General features: G+C 55.6%; 1 protein-coding gene across 4 annotated transcripts in view; it reads left to right on the forward strand.

Moving 5' to 3' along the window:
• Positions 1–18,801, forward strand: part of Sept9 (septin 9) — a 170,181-nt gene that overhangs the window by 83,046 nt on the left and 68,334 nt on the right. For 3 of the 4 annotated variants that reach the window (XM_023713916.1, XM_023713918.1, XM_023713917.1), the window contains one exon: positions 17,454–18,092. In XM_023713916.1, the coding sequence (XP_023569684.1) occupies positions 17,454–18,092 (639 nt within the window). Of the gene's footprint in view, positions 1–10,058; positions 10,257–17,453; positions 18,093–18,801 lie in introns of those variants that run through there. The other variant, XM_023713915.1, reaches the window with a different exon arrangement.

An 18,801-nucleotide genomic window follows, 5' to 3' on the forward strand; every position in this document is an offset into this window, starting at 1 on the left:
CATGTGGTGCTGGGGGATTGAACCGCGGTCCCTGATGCTTTGCTAAGCTTGTTCTAAGTAGGTGCTTTAGACCACTGAGCCATCTCTCCAGCCCCAACTTCATCTCTTTTGGACCCATCCCAGAGACACCAGCCAGGATAGATGGTCACGGACTCTCTTCCCCCTCCCCCCAGGCAAATCATGAGGAAAAATGGCTAAACAGCGGCTTTCTTTTTAAAGCCCTCTTGGGGTTTTTTTCCCCAAATTTGGAGACTCTGAATTGCTTATGAGACCAACTGGTCTGGAATTCTGTGGAGCACAGTCCTAAAAGCTCAAAGATTTGTCATCCTTCCAGCCAGACAGGCGCATCATTTGGCTTGAGGACACCCCTCGGCGCCTGGAGGGCATTTTTGGGCTTGTGCTGTTTCATTTGGTCTGGACAGAGCCTGAGGGTTCCATTCAGGCGAGGCCAGCAGACATTCTAGAAATTTCAAGTTTGTTGTCATTTTTAAAAAGTGCTGCCAGTGCCCAGAAATTTGGACAAAGGGACAAGGGGATGACCTCAGTTTTGGCGAGGAATATAAACATGAAGTCCCCATGCCCACCCCCACACTGCCTGGACCTAAACATATTCTGCCAGGGCTCAGCCTGCAGCCCAGGCCCTGAAGATTGCTTAAGGGAGACCTGGAGAGTGGGGGGAGACTCTTCTTTCTTACTTCAGGCTTTTCTCTGTCCACCTTTGATCCCTCAAATTCCTGAGGCCCCCCCCCCCCCATGCTCATGGCTCTGGCCTAAAATCCATAAACTCAAGGGATCTGGCTTTGCATATATTGCACTGCCCCCCTCCTCACAGCTAAGAGCTTCCTGGGCCCCCAAGGCTGTGGGTCTGCGCCTTAGAAGTCCTACTCTTGGTGAGACCTTGCAGACCCTTAGAATACTCCCTTCCCCCGCCCTGAATGAGGGACGGTGGAAGTGCTGCTCCCTGGCTGCTGATGGGAGCAGCCCCAATGTTTGTCCCGTGTTCCCCTACTTCTGTGGAGGGAAGAGTGCGGGAGGAGGTGGAGGACAAGGTGGAAGAGGAGGAGGAGAAAGAAGAGGTTGATTCCTGTGGCCTCCATGTTGTTTGCACTGAAAGGATGCTGTGGAGGTAGCTTTTCCCTGTTTGGACTAGGCCTTATGGAGCCCTCTGCAGCATGTGTCGGGTGTTTCCAGGTTCCGCTGTCCTACTGATACCCTAAGGCACACGTAGCCCATGGCGGGAAGGGCTTTCCTGGCCTCACCGGTGCCCAGGCTAGGAGCAGTTTTTGCCAATGTGCTGGGCTGGGCCTGGAGTTCCAAGCCTCTCCTTGTGGAGGCAGCTGCCGGAGCTGTAGACAGCCCCCTCTCCATTTCTGGAGGTCAGAAAATGGAGCAGCCTCGGCTTTCTTTTCAGTGGGGAGATAGCCACGGCCCAGGGCAGGTGTGGGGACTCTGGCTATAGAAGGGACCTCTTGCCAGCTCCCCTCCCCCAGCCCACCCAGAGGATGGTGAGGCTTTTGCTGAGCATCAGTGGCCTGCAGTCTGGTGGATTCCGAGCTCTCCAGCAGTCCTCCCACCCCCGGGTGCAGGAAGTGGCCCTGAGCCGGGACACTGGCCCTGCTTTCCACGTGGGTGGGCAGCTTCCCTGTGAGAGTTAGGGCAGGCCTCTCCAGCATCCCTTGGAGAATGATACTCTACAGTAAGAGCAAGAGGAGATTTCCCAGCTCCACACTGGGCCTGGAAGGCCATATTCTCTGCCGTGCCCTGCCTGCTACCTACCACTGAAGGTCAGGGAGTTCATTGCTTTTGGTTTCTGAGCTGGGATTTGTTTTTGTCTTTAGTTCAGAGTGAAGTGTCAGTTTCTCACCACCTTGTCCTGTGTGCAGAACCTCTCTGTGCCTTCGCCTGGCACAGGTAGTGCTGGGCCTGATGCTGGAGATGGGGGAAGGGCTGCTAGTGCAGGCAGAATTGGTGGCACTAAGGGGAGACATCTCCTGGGGGGTGGGACTTCTGCCTCCCACTCCTCTGACAAACTGGGTACTCTCCAGTGTGGGAGGGAACCAGGCTCCACCGTTGCTCGGCTGGTGAGATGGTCTAGTGGGAGGTGTGAACTCAGCCAGGGTGCAGCAGGATGGGTGCAGGTGTGCCCCGGGAAACTCTTGGCCTGGCCCAGCCCTCAGGAAGTCTCAGAAGGCATGTGGTGCTTTTTTCCCTAAACCTAAAAAAAATAAATAAATAAATAAAAATTGCTTGGCTGCACAGGGTTGGGCCCCCTTTAGGGTACAGTGGCAGGAGACCATTCTTTTGCACCTTGGCAGCAGATGGCTTCCCCCACTCCCCATTCCTGGTGCAGGGAACAGCCTGGGGGCAGCTGGGCAGAGGACAGTTGGGGTCACTGAGAGAGCAGAGCAGCTCTTCCCTGGCTCTAGCAGCAGCCACCATGGTCAGGCTCAGGCGTTCCCCCATCCCCTGTCACCTCTTCTGATATTTAAATGATGAAGCCAGGCTCTGCAGACAGCTGCCCTGCAGACAGCTGTTGAGGATCTGGCCTTCCTCCCTGCCTCTTCTGCCACGTTCTTTGTCTGTGACCCAAGTCCTGGCCCTCCCAGCTGTTCCCCAAGCCTGCAGGCGTCTCCTGCGACCGAGCTCACTCTGGCTATTTTTCATCACCATTGTCTTTTATTGAGCAACTACTTCGATCCTCCTGAGAACCCAGCTTAGAAATCTGAACTGCTGATGGGCAGGTGTTGGCAGGCAGGCTTGTGTTGTCTGCCTTTCAGCACCCAGCAGTAACTCCATCCTTGGGACCTGCTTCCTGGACGCTGTCTCATTTCATCTTCTGCAGGCTCAGCTTTGCTGCCCCAAAGCAGACCAGCTTAGCTAGTATGGAAATCTCAGTCTTGAGCTGGACCGGCTGGGGTCATGAGCCTGGGGTCTCATAGGGGCAGCCCCTGGCCTGGTCCAGCCTGCTCATCTCCAGCTTGGGGACCATGTCTGTGAGACAGGAGGAACAGTGCCACCTCTCAGCCCTGGGAGAGGTGGCGTGAGAGGGGCTCAGCACAGAGGCTTGGAGTGGACTCCGGGCAGTGCAAGTCTGGCTGTCAGGGCTGTGCAGGTGTGAGGGCAGCGGCTGTTGTCTGCCTTCACTCTGGCCCATGCTGTGGTATTGAGTGAGTCATAGGCTTCTCTGTGCCTCAGTTTCCTCTGTAAAATGGGAACATGAAGCTGGGTGTGGTGACACGTGCCTATAATCTCAGAACTCTGGGAAGCTGAGGCAGGAAGATAAAAAATTTGAGCCTATCCCGCGTGACTTAGCAAGAGCCTGTCTGAAAAACAAATACAAAAAGAAAGTGAGCCTAGGTTTAACCTCCAGGTTCCCCTCCAAAAAAAAAAAAAAAAGCTGAACAAAAACTAAACACCAGGAATGAATTACAGTCTTAAGGTGGTGCTAGGATCAAGAATGTGTGGTGGGTGCTCAGCCAATGCTGCCCACCATGGATTCGGAACAGTGCACCCTCTTTAGGCAGGATTTGAGGCCCTGTGTAGGGAGCGGCGAGGCTTTGGCCTGACTCTTGCTCCCAGGAGGGTAGCTGTCAGCAGAGGCAGGTGAGAGCTCAGAGCCAGAGCCAGGAGCCAGGGCCAGGGCAGTCAAGGGAGGTTACTTAGTCCTGTGGTGGTGTGGGAGCCCAGGTTTTATCAGGTTGTGAGACTTTCTAAGATGACATAGTACATACCCTGGGCAGGTTTTGGGACCATGGCCGACACGCCCCCTTTGACCTCAGCAGTGCCCACTGAGGCCTAGTCCTAGTTGCCCTTGAATTTATGACTGCCTTGGGAGCGGGGCAGCCGTGGCCCAGGCTAGACGTTGGCCTTGGATGGGTGTCGGGAAGGTGGGAGTGGGTGGAGGCTGAGCTGGCAGCTCTAAGGTCCCCGCCAAGCTGCCTACGCGTTTATGGCTGGAGCTTCCTCCTTGCACGATTGCTAAAGGTGGGCTGGATGTGAGACTTGGGAGCTCATGGGAGGGCAGGAGTCACGCCTGGGTGCCCCTCAGAAGCGTCCCAGGACCACCCGGAAGTAGGACGAGCAGTCTGTTTTTTCCCAGGCTCTGGGAATGCCAGATGAATGGCGTGAGCTGTGTGCAGGGCTGGTCAGGAGTTAGCACTTGAGACCCGCAGAGAAATCTGGAGATCCAGGCCGCGATTGGATGGGTGTTAGCCCAGAGTCTGCATGGAGAAAAACGCGGGGCAGGGTGTCATATGGACCTGCTTCTACACGGACACACGTCCGCCAATGGAGTGGAAGGACATTTGAGGGATGTTGGCAGCATTATCTGAGCTGTAGGTTTGCAGATTTTTTTTCTCTTTTTTTGGTTTTGCACATTTTTTGCCTTGTGCCTAAATTGCTTCTTATAGCCAGGAAAGAAGCATTTGGTGCTGCTTTTCAAAGTTCACTGTCAAAAAGAAAAATAACTCACCCAAACAAACTTCCCAGCCCTGTTGGAGACACAGAGAATTAGAGGCCTAGGAAGGGGGCCCCTGGTTTGGGGAGAAGCCAGGGTGGCCAAGGCCCGGCCGGTTCTTGCCAGCTCCAGTCTGTCAGGATGCTGGGTGGAGTGGTTGGGCTATGTCCAGAAGTGTGGGCTGCTGGGAGCGCCTCAGCAGGTGCCTACTGCCACTGTGTCACTGAGGAATGTGGGCCCAAAGCAAGGCCCTCACCTTGGCTCAGGAGGGAGAGTGAGGCTGGCCTGCCCTGTCCATGGCTGCAGGTCTGGTCACCCGGGCTTTGCGTTTGGATGTGGCGGAACCACGTGGTTCGGGAGTGATACAGCGTGGGAGAGCTGCTCAGAGAGTGTGTCCAGCCTGGAAGGGACCTTTCAGCACAGCTCTTCCTGTCCTTTGCCAGGAAACTGAGACCAGAGGGGCCATCTGCCTGGTCTGGGGTGGGACCACACATGACCCTTGTGGTTACTTCTTACAACACCCAGAGCGGTCCCCTCCAGTTCCAGGCTGTCACAGAGTTCCTGATCCTCCTACACACCGTGGCTTTGTAGAGGGCAGCGTGGCTGGAATCTCCCATTTTATTGAGGAGAAAGGTCCCGCCTGCAGTCTTGTTGTCTGGGAGCTTATTTTCTCCCAGTGTGTGTAGGGGGGCTTCAGGCCAGTGGGACGGGCTCTGTGGAGGCAGCTGCTCTGCTCCTGGCAGCTTCTGAATAGAAGGTTGGTTCTCTTCCTGCCCCTGTCCCCTGCTGCCTGTCAGTGGCAGGAAGGGCCTGGCTCCCTAGAGATGGGATCCAGGAGGTGGTGATTGTCAGGCCTGGCAGCTCAGAGATTGGGGCTGAGGCATGGCATGGAGGTGCTGGAGCAGCCAAAGCTTGTTCACACCAAGGGCCTGCAGTTGATTGTAAATAGGTCTTCCCTTTGTGCGCTCATGAGCCGGGAGCAGAGCTGGGGGTCGGCTGTTCATGGCATGTGGATTGGGAAGAGTAGGCAGGGACTGCAGGGTCCTGCTCACTGCCCAGGAGGCTGTCTCTGGGCCTCTTTTCTTGGAAAGAAAATGCAGGCAGAGGTACAACACTGTATGGGGACATGTGGAGGCCTGGTCACCCCCCTTGGGTGCCGAAGATATAGTGCCCATCTTGCCCAGGAGAGAAGTATGCTTCCCCCTCATGAGGACTTCCTAAAACCTTCAGTACAGGGCATCTGGGTGCCCAGAGGCTGGGCATGATTGGGCACTGGGGGTGAGCAGATCAGCAGACAGATATGTGAGACCTGGAATGATCAGGCCCGGTGCGTGCAGGCCTGAGAGGCTCTCCGGGGTGGGAGCTTCCGGCAGAAGGAGGCGTAGCAGCAGGGAGTGCAAGGCCTTTCTGGGCCTGCCAGCGCTGCTGCAACACGGTTCTGGAGGCCAGAAGTTCAAGGTCATGGTGTCTGCAGGGCGGGTTCTTCTGGGTCCTCCATAGCTTCTGGCAACCCTCTTGTTCCTTGGTCTTGTAGGGGCCCCCTCCAGCCTTGGCTCTGTTTTCCTGCGGGCCCTCTTCTCTGTGTCTGTCTTCTCTTTTTCTGCTTCTTTATAAGGATGTTTGTCATTGGATTTAAAGTTCATCTTATGCCCAGGATGATCCAATTTTTAGATCCCTAACTATGCCAGCAAAGACCCTATTTCCAAGCCTTAGGACCTGGACATAACTTTTTGGGCCACTATTCAGTCTGGGACAGTGGATGATCTTAAAGGAGCAGGGTGTTCTAAGTTTAGGGCGAGCCCTGGGTGGGAATCAGGGAACCAACCCTGGATATTCCCAGTTCTGTGATTTTGAGTGAACATTGGTTTCCTTGACTGTCCAGTGACAGTTCAGTCGTGTTTCCATTTGGTCTGTTGCGTGGCTGCAGCTCAGGAGGAAGCTGGCACCTGTGAAAGGCTGAGATCCTGCTCCTGTATCCCTGTCCCCTGCAGCATTCCTCTTGTTCCAGGCCCTCAGGTGGGTGAGATGAGGCGCTGTCCCCGCATCTAACCCCGGAGCTGAGAACTGGACGCTCATCATCTCTGGGGGCAGATTCCAGCTGCCTCCTGCATCTGCTGCCTGGGGGGTGGGGGAACCCAGTCCAGGCTGAACTCCTACCCTACCCCCACTCTGGCGTTCTGCCTGCCTTGAAGGCAGACACCTGCCCCTGGACCTCTCAGTGGCTCCAGTCCTTGCTCCCAGCACCACTCTGCTGTAGGCCCCTCTGGCCTCAGCCCCTCCTACTCTCTGGGCTCCTGTGGCTTCCATGGGGGCAGGGAGTGTGGAACCCCAGCCAGTGAGCAGCCCTGGATGCAGCCTGATCTGGGGTCAGCTGTGGTCCAGGATCTGTGCTGACCTAGAGGGGATCCCTGGAGAGTCCTGCAGGAGGAGCCCCCAAGGCCTGATCCCACCCCATCAGTTTGATGGATGGGCCCCTTTCCAGTAGATGGAAACACCCCGGGCAACCTCTTCCAGAATCTTCTGTATCTAGCTGTGGCCTCTCCTTTCTTTTAATTTTCTGTGTGCACTTTCTTTTCGAAAAGAGTCCTTAAGAGTGGAGACCAAGTCCAGCCTCCCCTCAGGTTTAGTAGAACCCAAATGGCACCTGGTGGACTGGCCGTGTGCAGAGCTGTGTGGTCACTCAGGTTCTGTCTCCACTGCCAGCACTGCCTGTGAACTTTAGCTGTGGTCCTGTGACCCTCTCCACTGGGTGGCACTGGCTTTTAGTTGGCTCTCTGACCTGAGCCTGAACTCTGCTCCCTGGGGTCACTGTCCCCTGTAATTAGGCTGCAGCTCATATTGGCTTGGGGCTCCAGGCCACAGTAGATAGAGCCCCATCTGGTCCTCTGGCGTCCCTCTGTAGAGCCAGCCTGATTAATGGCCTAAATGCTACTTTTTTTTTTTTTTTTTTTTTTGCATTTTTAAAGTGCTTTTAACATTCCCCCCAGCGGTGGTGGTGGGGTGAGGAGCACAGGGAGGTTTGTCTTCTTGGGCAGATTGCTAGCAGCTGCCACCTGAGTGGTGACCTGGGCTGGGAACAGACAGGGAATAGTTTGACCCTCCTGGGGCTCCGAGGAGAAAGAGAACTTTCCTGGTTCTGATCCCCATTACAGGGCCCACCCATCTCAGGAAGAGCCTGGGTCAGACTGGGATGCAGTCCTTTCCCAGAGGGGCCTTGGAGTGGCCAGTGCCGCATGGCCTCAGGGAGCTGGGCCTTGCAAGGCCAGCTCACACAGCCCCTCAGGGTGTGCAGAGCAGCAGCTGCTCTAGTGTAGGAGGTGGGGCAGAGGAGGAAAGAGACTAGAATTGAGAAGGCACCCTTTGGGGGGGAAGGGCTATGCGCTGCCTGCCGAGGAGCCGGAGACTCAGTTCTCTGTCTTCAGAAAGGACAGAGAGGACCCTGCGGGTGCCTGGGCTACCCACAGGATGTGGGCAGATTAAAGCTCAGGAAAACCTGCCTCCCCCTCTGGTCTGGGGCTGTAACCTTTGAGGCCTGCCCTGGAGCTGCTTGAAGTCAGGGGCTCCTGGCTGCCTTCATTGCTGGCATTTATCAGGGGACCTTTGACCTGAGGAGACCCCAGAGGTCACCTAATCCCCTCCTCTCCCCCTAGGCTGGCCACACCCAGGCCTTCTTGGGGATCCATCTGCTTCTCAGGCAGCTGCTTTCGGGGAAGGTAGAGCAGCCTTCCTGCCCAGCAACCCTGGTGGCCCCAGCCTGAGCCAGGAAATTCTTCCTCTTATCTGCCCCACATCTCCTGGCTGCAGTTTAAACCCATTTCCCCTTGTGATCCTTGTGGAGATAGGTGAGATAGGCACAGCCAACAACCAGTTTAATAAAGGCTGATCATTCTGTCAACAACTGATTGATTGTTCCAGATGCTCTCATGTGCAGTGTGTGATGTAGTAAAGAAAAAGGAGTGACCTACTTTAGACTGACCTTTTTTTTTTTTTTTTTTTTTTTTTTTTGGTACTGGGAATTAAGGTACATCTCTGCCTCATTTTTAACTTTTTAAAGAAATTAGAGACAGGGTCTCACCAAGTTGCCCCGACTGGGTTCAAACTTGCAGTCCTCCTGCCCCAGCTTCCCAGATGTGCTGGGATTACAGGCAGGGGCCACTGCGCCTGACTTCAGGGTTACTGTTAAAGCCTGCCTGGGAGGACCCCGCTGCTGCTAGTGCCTAACTGGGGGGCTGGCTTAGGAGCCTAAGGGTGGTAGGCTTCTTTGACACATCTGAGCTCCTGGCTCTGGTCTGGGAGAAGATACACAAAGCAGAAGCTTTGGGATGCATGTTGAGGCTCTGAGGTGGCTTCCTAACCCAAGATCCCTAACTGGTGGAGGTTGAGGCTAAGTTCAGGTAGGGCCACTGTAGGACTTGCTGTCCCACCGGAATACCTGGCAATGCATAGTGATCACCAGCGGCAAGAGATGTGCGCTGGGAATGCCCTGCCCCAGGTCAGCTGCACATGCGGTCACCTGGTTGTGCAGCAAGCTCCGTGGAAGCATGGACTGGCAGCAGCAGGGAGTGCTGCGTTAGGTAGGATGCTTGCTACACCGTGACTGTGCAGGCCAGGAGAACAAAGTCAGGGGGTCAGACACCCCAAGGGACGGTCTGTTCCGTGCCACCCCCAGTGTCTGGCAGATGCTGGCAGGCCTTGGCGCGCACATCAGCTCCCGGATCTCTGTCTCTGTTTATGTGTGGCCTTTGGAGTGCAGCCCTGTGCCTTTCTCCCTTTCCATCTTCTGTAGTGACATTTGTCACTGGAGTCAGGACGCACCCTAAACCAGGATGATCTTGTCTCAGAGCCTCCCCTTCATTACATCTGTAAGATCCTTCTTCAAATTAGGCCACATGCACAGAGACCAGGAGATAGGACTTGGATCATTTTGGAGGACACTGTTCAACCACTGCATTTGGCAAGCCCAGAGTGGATTTCAGTGACCTCTGCGGATGTCGTAGTAGATTCTGGAAGGTGTTTATAAGGGGATCTGATAAGGCTCCTTGTCACCTCTGGATGGCTAGGCTGAGACTGTAAATCTGGGCTGGGTGAAGCACTGGCTCAACCTGCATCTTTGCTTACCATGTTTCCCAGAGAGCTTTCTCTGGGAAGAATGAACATAATGAAGCTGGGCAATAAGAAAAGGTCTCGAGGCTGGGATGTGGCTTGGTGGCAGAGTGCCTGCCTAGCATGCTCAAGGCCCTGGGTTCAAGCCCCTAGGACTACAAAGCACAAAAACAAAGCTAAAGTAAGCGAAGCTCCGGACCCCAGAGCCAGCTTTTGATCACGGCTGCCTCTGGACTACTCTCCCCTTTATGTCTGCCTTGAAGGGGGCCCGTTTCTGAGCTGTGCTCCTGGAAGGAATGCTGGGGCCACTGTGCCCTGTGGGCTGGGTGCAGGACCCTGAGCATGGAGCTCCTCCTACTGTGTGTGAAAGGAGGGGGCTGTTTATTTCACTTGGCCTCATCTGGGAAATCCAGCCGCGGGCACATGACACTTCAAGCCTGTTTGTTCTCACATCATCTTTACAGAGTTGGCCAGACCTCCCAGTGGTGACAGTGATGGGCAGGGAGGGTCCCACGGATCCTGGTCTTCTGGGCCTAGGGGTGCTGCCACAGAGAGGAAGAGGCCTCCTTTCTGAAGTGCTCAAATCAGATGGGCAGGGCAGTCGGACTTCACAGTCCGACTTCACGGCCTTGGCCTGAATGTCCTCCCCTGGCCAAGTCAGAGTTCTTGGGGACACAGCCTGTGTCTCCTCCCAGAGGTAGGTGGGGACATGCAGCTTTTACCTCCTCTTCCTGGGGATGGACGTCTGACCCTTGTCAGATTGGGCTGGGTCTGGAAAGGCAGTCACACGTCTGGTTGGAGAACAGGGAGCAGGGGCTGTGGGGGAGATGCCCCCAGCCCTGGGGCATGGAGCATTTGTGGCTGCCTCCAGCTGCTGTGGTCCAGCTAGGACCTAGTTGCAGTCCTCCTGCCCCAGCTTCCTAGATGTGCTGGGATTACAGGCATGGGCCACTGCGCCTGACTTCAGGGTTACCGTTAAAGCCTGCCTGGGAGGACCCTGCTGCTTGCCTCCCTTTTATGGGAAGCAGGGTCCATCAGGGAGCCCTGGGGACTGCAGACTTGAGTTCCCGTAGTTGTCCATGAGGAGAGGGAAGCTGGGCTCTTCAGGAGAGTAGAGGGGAAGCAGAGAGGAAAACCCCAGAAGTGACATGGTGCCCAGTACCCTTGTTCTGTCTGCAGGCTCAGCCGTGGCCCTCTAAGGACGGAGCGCTTCCTCCCTTTTATGTGGACTCTGCCTTCCGTCCTGACGCTGGTTGTTAAGCAGATGTGTCCGCTGTGGGAAGCCGGCCGGGCTGGCAGGCTGTTTACGGACCGCCCCAGCAGAGCAGGCTCCATTCACTCCACAAAGGTTATTTTAAGCCCTTCTTGTTGGGTTGTTTTGCTTCCTGAGAGCACCCTGTCCCATCACCCTCTGTGTGTCCTCCTCCCTGTCCTCCCTATTCTGGTCTGCCCCTTCCTCAGCCCGGGTCTCTCTGATCAGATATTGAGACCCAGAAGCAGTGCTGCTGAAAGTGGTCCCTGAAACAGTGCTCAAGGATGTGACAGGGAGGGAAGCAGGGTCCCTCAGGGAGCCCTGGGGACTGCAGACTGAGTTCCCGGGGTTGTCCATGGGGAGAGGGAAGCAGGGGAGTCAAGGCTCCAGCTGGGGGGAATGCTGCTGTGCTCACTCCTTTCGGCTTCTGCTGGGGTGGGCACCACAGAAGGCCCTGAGGGGGGAGAGGTAGAATCAGGTGGCGAAGGCAGGCAGGAGTGCTCTGCAGCACCAAGGCCGAGGGGTGCTCCTTAGGCAGAGGGAGGGGACACGACAGCAGCCATCTTTTCCGAGCACTGAGTACCTTACCTGTGTCTGCTGCCACCTTATCGCCCCACTCGCACCTGCTGCATAGGGTCCTGGATGAGGCTCAGCTGGCTGTGGATGCCATCTTGTCAGCTTCTTCTTGCTTGGGTGTCCTGCGGTTGGTCCTGAGAAGAGGCTCTCCGTCTGTATTGGGCCACAGGCCCAGGGCCTCCCTTTGGCTCTGGAAGGCAGCAGGCCTTTGCTGGCAGTATTCTCTGTCAGGAACTTCTTCCTGCCGCTGGCTTTACCACTTCCGTCCTCTTCCCCAAGGCCCTGAACACGAGTTGGCTTTTGGGCTATCATTCCCATTCTTGGAAAGACTGTCATGTTATTTGGTATGGAGTCTTTCTCTGCCTTCTCAGCCAGGAGATGGGGTGGGGAAGAGGGTCCCTCACAGCTAGGCCCAGCTCTGCCAAGTCCAAGGCTCTGCCCATTGCCCCACCCTACCACCTTAAGCAGGGATCCGTTCCCAGGCCTTGCATTCAAAGGAAAAAGCACAGAGAGGCTGGCTGTGGTCAGTGCAGTCTGCCGGCTACACACTTGCGGTCTCACTCTGAACATCCAATAGGTTTTGTTAACCTGTGCATGGGGTGTTCTAGGAATCTCAGCGCTGCCAAGAGGGCAGTGTCTCCATTGGTGCCATCTGCCTGAGTCCTGGGGGTTAGACTGCTTTGCTGGCTCAGGAGACTGGGTTTGAGCAGAGTAGAGGGAGTCTGTCCAAGGGATTTGGTGCTGTTCCCTTCCGTGGGGGCTGCACTTAGGTCTTTTTGACCCCAGCTCTAGCATTCTTCTGCAAGACCTTTGTCCCAGGATGGGCAGGGGCTTTGTGGTTCCCCTGCTCACCCTTTCCCAGACCAGGCCCAATTTGTGCACCAGGAAGTACTTGATCTGGTTTCAGGAGCCGGCGAGGTTTGCAGCAGCCTGCGGTCAGAGCAGAGGCCTAAACAATAGTCCCTTGTGCATGGCACATTCCTCTCTAAACAGGCCCAGATCCAGGCTGCTCCTGCTCGGCCCCCCACGGGCACAGCCGGGAAGGCCTCCATCTGGAGGAGGCCACTCTGGCCTCTTTGTGTAGCAGCTGAGCCTGTAGGTGCTTGATGGATAGGAGGGGGCAGAGTGCCCATCTTGGACTTCGGGAATGCAGTGGGCTGGAAGACATAATCCAGGGAGCAGGCCTGGGTGCTGGTCGGCAGCCTTACCCACATCCTCGAGCTTGTTTGCAGCAAGGTGTGTCTTCAGAAAGTGTCAGTTATTCAAACCCCAAAGATCGGAAGGGACCCATGTTTAGCGTTGGCGGTAAGGCAGGGAGCTTGCATGCAGAACACCCACCATCATGCCCTGTGGCCCCGTCATCTTCCACCAGGGTGGGAGCGTGTGTGTGCGTGCAAACTGCACATGTGTGGAAGACGTGGAGTTAGGATCTTGTATACATCTTGTGTCCTGCTATTTTTATTTAACACCCTTGGCATTTCTCATCTTTTCAAACATGATTTTGATGACTCTGTGCGATTTTGACATATGGGTTTATAGGATCTACGTAAGCCCAGATTGTTTCCAGTGTTGGCGGTGTTCATGCTGATGTGAGTGGCGTGGCCCATAAATCTTTCTGTGCCTCTGCTTGTTCCTTGGAATCTATTCTCAGCAGTGGGCCAGGGCCTGGGATCTGGCTTCAGGCTTTTGGTGCAAGCTGAGGATAATGGAGGGCAAGATGGCCCCAGGAAGGCTCTTGGAGTAGGCTAGGTTGAGCCTGGCTTTGAAGAGACATGCATCCGCAGAGGAGGGTGAGTTGGGCAAAGGTGTCACTCTTGCAGTGGGGTGGGGACGCTTCCAGGATGACCTGGTCCTGCGCTGCAGGTCTCTTGCTTGCCCTTTAGATATGCTTACTCCTTAGGACAGGAATTCTGTGATGAAGGCTCATTGGTCCCATGGGAGGCCGCCGTTCTGCCCAGCCGGTCCCTGGGAACTGGTGTGTGACCTCACCACAGTCTCAGATCTGCACGGGACAAGCTCATGAATGAGCACTCTTGCTGGCCTCTGACCACACACAGATGCCCCTTGGCTGCCTTTCCTTCTTCAGGGAAGGGGGAGGTGACTCAGATGAAAATACTGGCCCTGCGGCAGGTCATCCCCTGACAGGACGCTGGAGGGGTGTCTCCACTGAAGTTTCATGTGGAGAAGAGGGAGGTATTTATACGCAGAGGTGCAGGACATGGGAGTATTTGCTTTGGGCATTGGGGGAGTCAGTCCCAGAGGACCCTGTGCTGCCAGCCTCACGACAAGCTGTCTCCTGATTTTTCCCAGCTGGGTGCTCCGCACAAAGCCCTCTGTGGGACAATTGCACACAGGGCGTCGTCTCCTTAGACAGCGATCTTGTCTCCTTGCCAAGTGTTCCAGTGTCAATCCAGTTGGGTACTGTCGTCCCCTGTTGACTTCTCTCATCATCTGAGTATTTAGAGGAGGCTGTCCTTCTTGGGGCTCCTTCCAAGGCTGCTCCTTGCAGCCTCTCGGGAGCCCTGGGCCACCCCTTTGGGCCCAGGTTAGAGGTCTGCTGCATGTGGTTGGGGCGGGAGTGGGGAGGAGTGGAGAGTCGAGGAGGACACAGAGCAAGGGCTCCCCGTGGCTGCACCACGCAGAGCTTCATCTTCCCAGAGGCCTCTCCGTGTCAGTGTCCTGTGGCTTCTGTGACAAGTCATAGGAATCTGGTGGCTCCACCACACACCCTGACTCTCAGAGTTCTGAAGACCAGAGGGATGGATGTAAGATGTTGGCTGGCCCTTGCTGTCTTCAGGCAGTCCGGAGGAGGCACATCCTACCTGCCTCCAGCCTCCTTGCTGGGGCTGTGTCCTTACTTTACCTCCAGCTTTGCATGGTCTCTCTTCTGAGTCTTCCGAATGCCCCTCTGCCTTTCTCTTGTAAGGATTCTTGCTTTCTTTTTCTTGGTGGTGGTGCTGGGATCAAACCCAGGGCCAGGCATGTGCTCTATGACTGAGTTTTTTTTTTTTTTAATTAATTAATTTATTTATTTATTTGTGTGTGTGTGTGTGTGTGTGGCCAGCTCAGCCCACCAGGGTGTGGGGCTGACTGTCATGTGGTGCTGGGGGATTGAACCGTGGTCCCTATGCTTTGCCAAGCCTGCTCCAGACCACTGAGCCATCTCACCAGCCCCTATGACTGAGTTTTAATGCGGCTTCTTGGACCCACACCACGACAAAGCTCCAAACGTGGACTTTGCGCTTGCTGCCATTGTGAGCCCACAAATGACCTCTCCTAGAGCCCTTGTATAGCCCTTCCCAGTCCTTGCGGCCCAGGAAGTTTATATTTGTAATGCTGTATAAAAGTCACTGGAATTCTAGTAAGTTAATTCCAGTCTACCACTTCCAGTGCAAACCATGATGAGAATAAAGACACGAAAGCATATTTATAGTTATGGGAGCTGAGGGGCCCTAAGTGCGGCCACAATGATGACTATTTAGAACAAAGGCCTCAACCTAGGGCTGAACGTGGGTTTTATTAATTCATTAAGAAAGGAGTGGCTCGAGTTTCAGAATGGCAGGAAGTAGGTGAGTGCTGAGCGCTGGGCTAGGTAGGAGGCCTGTATTTACCTCTGCAGTATGCAGAAGTGAGATGCAGGAAGAGTAATCTGCACAACACAAATGAGATAGTATCTCATGTTTTGGGGTTGGTGCTTCAGCTCCGAAGTGTCATTTTTCAAGCCCCAGGAAGTCACAGCCTCTCTCTCCAGGAGGCTCAACCCCAGAGGAGGATCCATCCCAGCTGACAGGACAGCATGGAGCACTGGCTCTTCATCCTGTCTCCTGGGGTGGGGTGGGGATGGGCTGTGGGGGATGAGGGGTGGGGTGGTTTTGATTGGGGGGGTGTCCAGAGAAACATGCTTGCCATCTTCAAAGACTACCATCAGCACCTCTGGACCAATATGCATTGTATAAAGCCAATTGAAGGGATAAGGAACAGCCCTAGCCAGCTCTGTACGTACCAATACCTGGAGATAGGGTCAGGCACAGCCAAAGTGGGGACAGCTGTTCCTCCTTCAGGAGAGTAGCCGAGGTGGTCCTTCACACCCTGGGACTTCTTAGAACCAGCACAGGCAGTTTGCATCCAGGACACATCAAGGTCACCAGTGTAGCATGGCTAGACCTTCACCATGTTGAGCTCTGGAGTGCCAGCGTCAGACCCTCTGACTCAAGACCTGCCTGCAGCATGGCTGGCTGGGCCTTGGGCAAATGGAGTCCACAGATGTGACTTGGGTAGGCTGCACACTATACGATGTTTTAAAATAGGGCTTGTTAGGGCTGGGGAGATAGCTCAGCAGCGTAAGTGCCTGCGTGGCAAGTGTAAGGTCCTAAGTTCGATCCCTGGTATAGCAAAATAACTAAACAAACAAACAGGGCTTGTCATGGGACAGTGTGGCACATGCTTGTATTCCTAGCACTTGGGAGACTGAGGCAGGAGGATTGCTATGAGTTCAAGGCTAGCCTGAACTACGATGCAAGACTGTCTCAAAAAGGAGAGGGTTTTGTTTGTTTGTTCAGTGCATTTAAAAGTTGAGAAGTGCAGTATCATATGGAAATCCATATTCCTTGACTTTGGGGAGAGGCTGGAGGTCAAGTTCCACAGGTCATGCTGACGGAGCATCATGCACCCTGAGAGCAGGTGCCTGGTGACTTGTCTGTTTCCTGGAATCCACTGACCCCTACCTGGCCACACCTGCCACTCTGCTGACACTGTCTCTGCCTGGCTCCCAGGATAGTGGAGCTGAACCACCCACAGTATGTCCCCCCAAGAAGGAGGGGTACCCAGGGCCATGTCTGGGAAGCCAGTAGTACCCCAGGACAGGTGTCAAGGACATGGATGTCCTCTGCCTAGCCTCTCCTCTGGCCTTCTGCCTACCAGCCACTCACTAGCCTCTGGTCCTCTCAAGGAAGTACTGGACATAGCTGAACAGAGTGGAGATGAGAGCTGTGTTTGCGTTTGGAGGAAACAAGGCTGAAGGGAAGAGCTGCCAGAAATGGCCCAGTAGAGCTGTTGCTGGGGTCGCCTGTCCCTGTGGGCAGGGGAGGAAACAGTGGACGCCCAGGTAGCCCTAGGCTCTGGTGTGGGGCAAGCCTTGGGCTGCCCTGGGAAGGAGCTGGAATGTTCCTGCCGTGTGGTTCTGGTCTGCACGATGACCCGGCAGGTGGTTCTCATTCTCAGTTGTAGGGATATGAGGATGGCGGCTTCCTCAGCATGGTCCTGCTGTTCTGAGGGTACAGACCTGCGTGGAGATGGAGGGTAACCCAGCAGGAACAATGGGCCATGGGGTGAGGGTTAGGCATTAAGCATCCTGCGTGACCTGGGTGAGGATGTGTGGCAGGGGGGCGGACTGAACTCAGCTAATGTGAATGAGCTGGGGACCAGGACAAAGCAAGGGCCAGACCAGCACCCTGCCAGGCACCTTGCTCAGGCACTCCCTGCCTTGGTCTTCCCATTTATACCAAGGGAGTAATATTGTTTGTGTCGCAGGTAGTGGGAGGCGTAAATGTGATCTACCTTGGTAACCCCACACGCTGCCAGTAGCGGTCCCAGGGCCAGCGCTTGGTGTGCTGCTGGTGCTTGTCCTTCTTCGGGGATCCTCAGTGGTTCAGATTACAGTTGTTATTGTCTCGCTGTGTCCTGCCCTGCGACTGGCAATGGTGGTGCTGTTTGCCGATGGTATCTGTGTGCCGTGGGGGAAGGCAGGGGTTAGAAAGAAAATCCCAAGGGGAAATGCATGGCTGTTGGCAAGCCAGAATGCTCTTCTGTGGAACTGTCCAGAGGTAAGCTGCACAGTGTGTGTCATGGCCACGGTGGGAGAGGGCGAGACCAGCATCCCCATCTAGTCTCTCATCCAGATCTCCCGACCATCAGCCCCTGCAGGTCCTCCCCACTGGGCCTATCTGTTTCTCTGGAGTCCAGGCTGCTCCTGTGGTGTCCCGGTCACCCGCCTCCTTCTCTTCAGCACAAACCACGCACACACTGCGTCCTCCACTGACTACTCATTGTATCGTCTGTGTCTTTCAGCCTTGAAGAGATCTTTTGAGGTTGAGGAGGTCGAGCCGCCCAACTCCACCCCAACCCGGAGGGTCCAGACTCCACTGCTCCGAACCACTGTGGCCAGCTCCACCCAGAAATTCCAGGAGCTGGGTGTGAAGAACTCAGAGCCCACAGCCCGCCATGTAGACTCGATAAGCCAGCGCTCTCCCAAGCCCTCCCTGCGGAGGGTCGAGCTTTCAGGGCCCAAGGCGGCTGAGCCTGTGTCGCGGCGCACGGAGCTCTCCATTGACATCTCCTCTAAGCAGGTGGAGACCTCAGGCGCCACTGGGCCTGCACGATTTGGGCTCAAGAGGGCTGAGGGGTTGGGCCACAAGACACCGGAGCCAACCCCTCGGAGGACGGAGATCACCATTGTCAAGCCTCAGGAGCCAGCCCACCGCAGGATGGAGCCCCCCACCTCCAAGGTTCCCGAGGTGCCCATTGCCCCTACCACTGATGCAGTCCCGAAGAGGGTTGAGATCCAGGTGCCCAAGCCAGCTGAGGCACCTGCCTGTCCCCTCCCGTCCCAGACCCTGGAAAATTCTGAGCCTGCCCCAATGTCCCAGCTGCACAGCAGGCTGGAAGCCAAGCCAACTGTGGCTGAAACCCTGCCCAGGAGCCAGGAGGGTGAGTGACAGAGCACAGGGCCCTCTAGGCTGCAGGGCTGGGGGGTGGGGCTTTGCTGTGGGGTCCTGAAAGGAGCTGAATGCTGGTGGGGGAGAAAGGTCTGACTTCATAGAGTGATCTCCTAGGACTCGGGGAAGGTGGTAGGCTTCTTGTCTCCAGGGGCCACACTGAAAGGCAGCCACTGGGACATCAGTAGAGCCTCCTTTGTTAGGCAGCTTGGGCCATGGTGGGGCCCCTGTAGCGTGGCCCTGGGACAGTGAGGGCCGAGTGTGGTACTTCAAACAGGCACTGTTGTGGGGTCTTCTGGGGACATAGGACGTGATGGGCTTGAGCCCTGCAGATGGGTCTGTATTCAGCGGAAGGTCTGTATTCAGCGGAAGGCCTTATGCTCAGAGGAGTGGCATGCAGCCCGGAGGAGAGTTGTGTCCCTCCTCAGCATAGAGTGCCTCCCCAGGGCAGAGTGCATCCCCAGTGGGGAGTGCACTAGGATTTTATGGCTAAGGGCCCCCAGGAGGGGTCCCTGGGCCAGGGAATGGCGATACCTACCACTTTGTTTGGGGGGAGGCAGGCAGGGGACTGAGCGTTGCTCTTGTAGTGCTCAAATGCAGAGCTGTGTAGTGTGGAGAGCTTCTGAGGTGGTTCCATGCCATGGGGATACAGGACCTCCTTGGGACCACCAGGACTATGATACGGTAGCTCTTCTTCTTCT

The sequence above is a fragment of the Octodon degus genome, unplaced genomic scaffold, assembly GCF_000260255.1.
Source record: "Octodon degus isolate 3935 unplaced genomic scaffold, OctDeg1.0 scaffold00033, whole genome shotgun sequence".
Lineage (NCBI taxonomy): Eukaryota > Metazoa > Chordata > Mammalia > Rodentia > Octodontidae > Octodon > Octodon degus.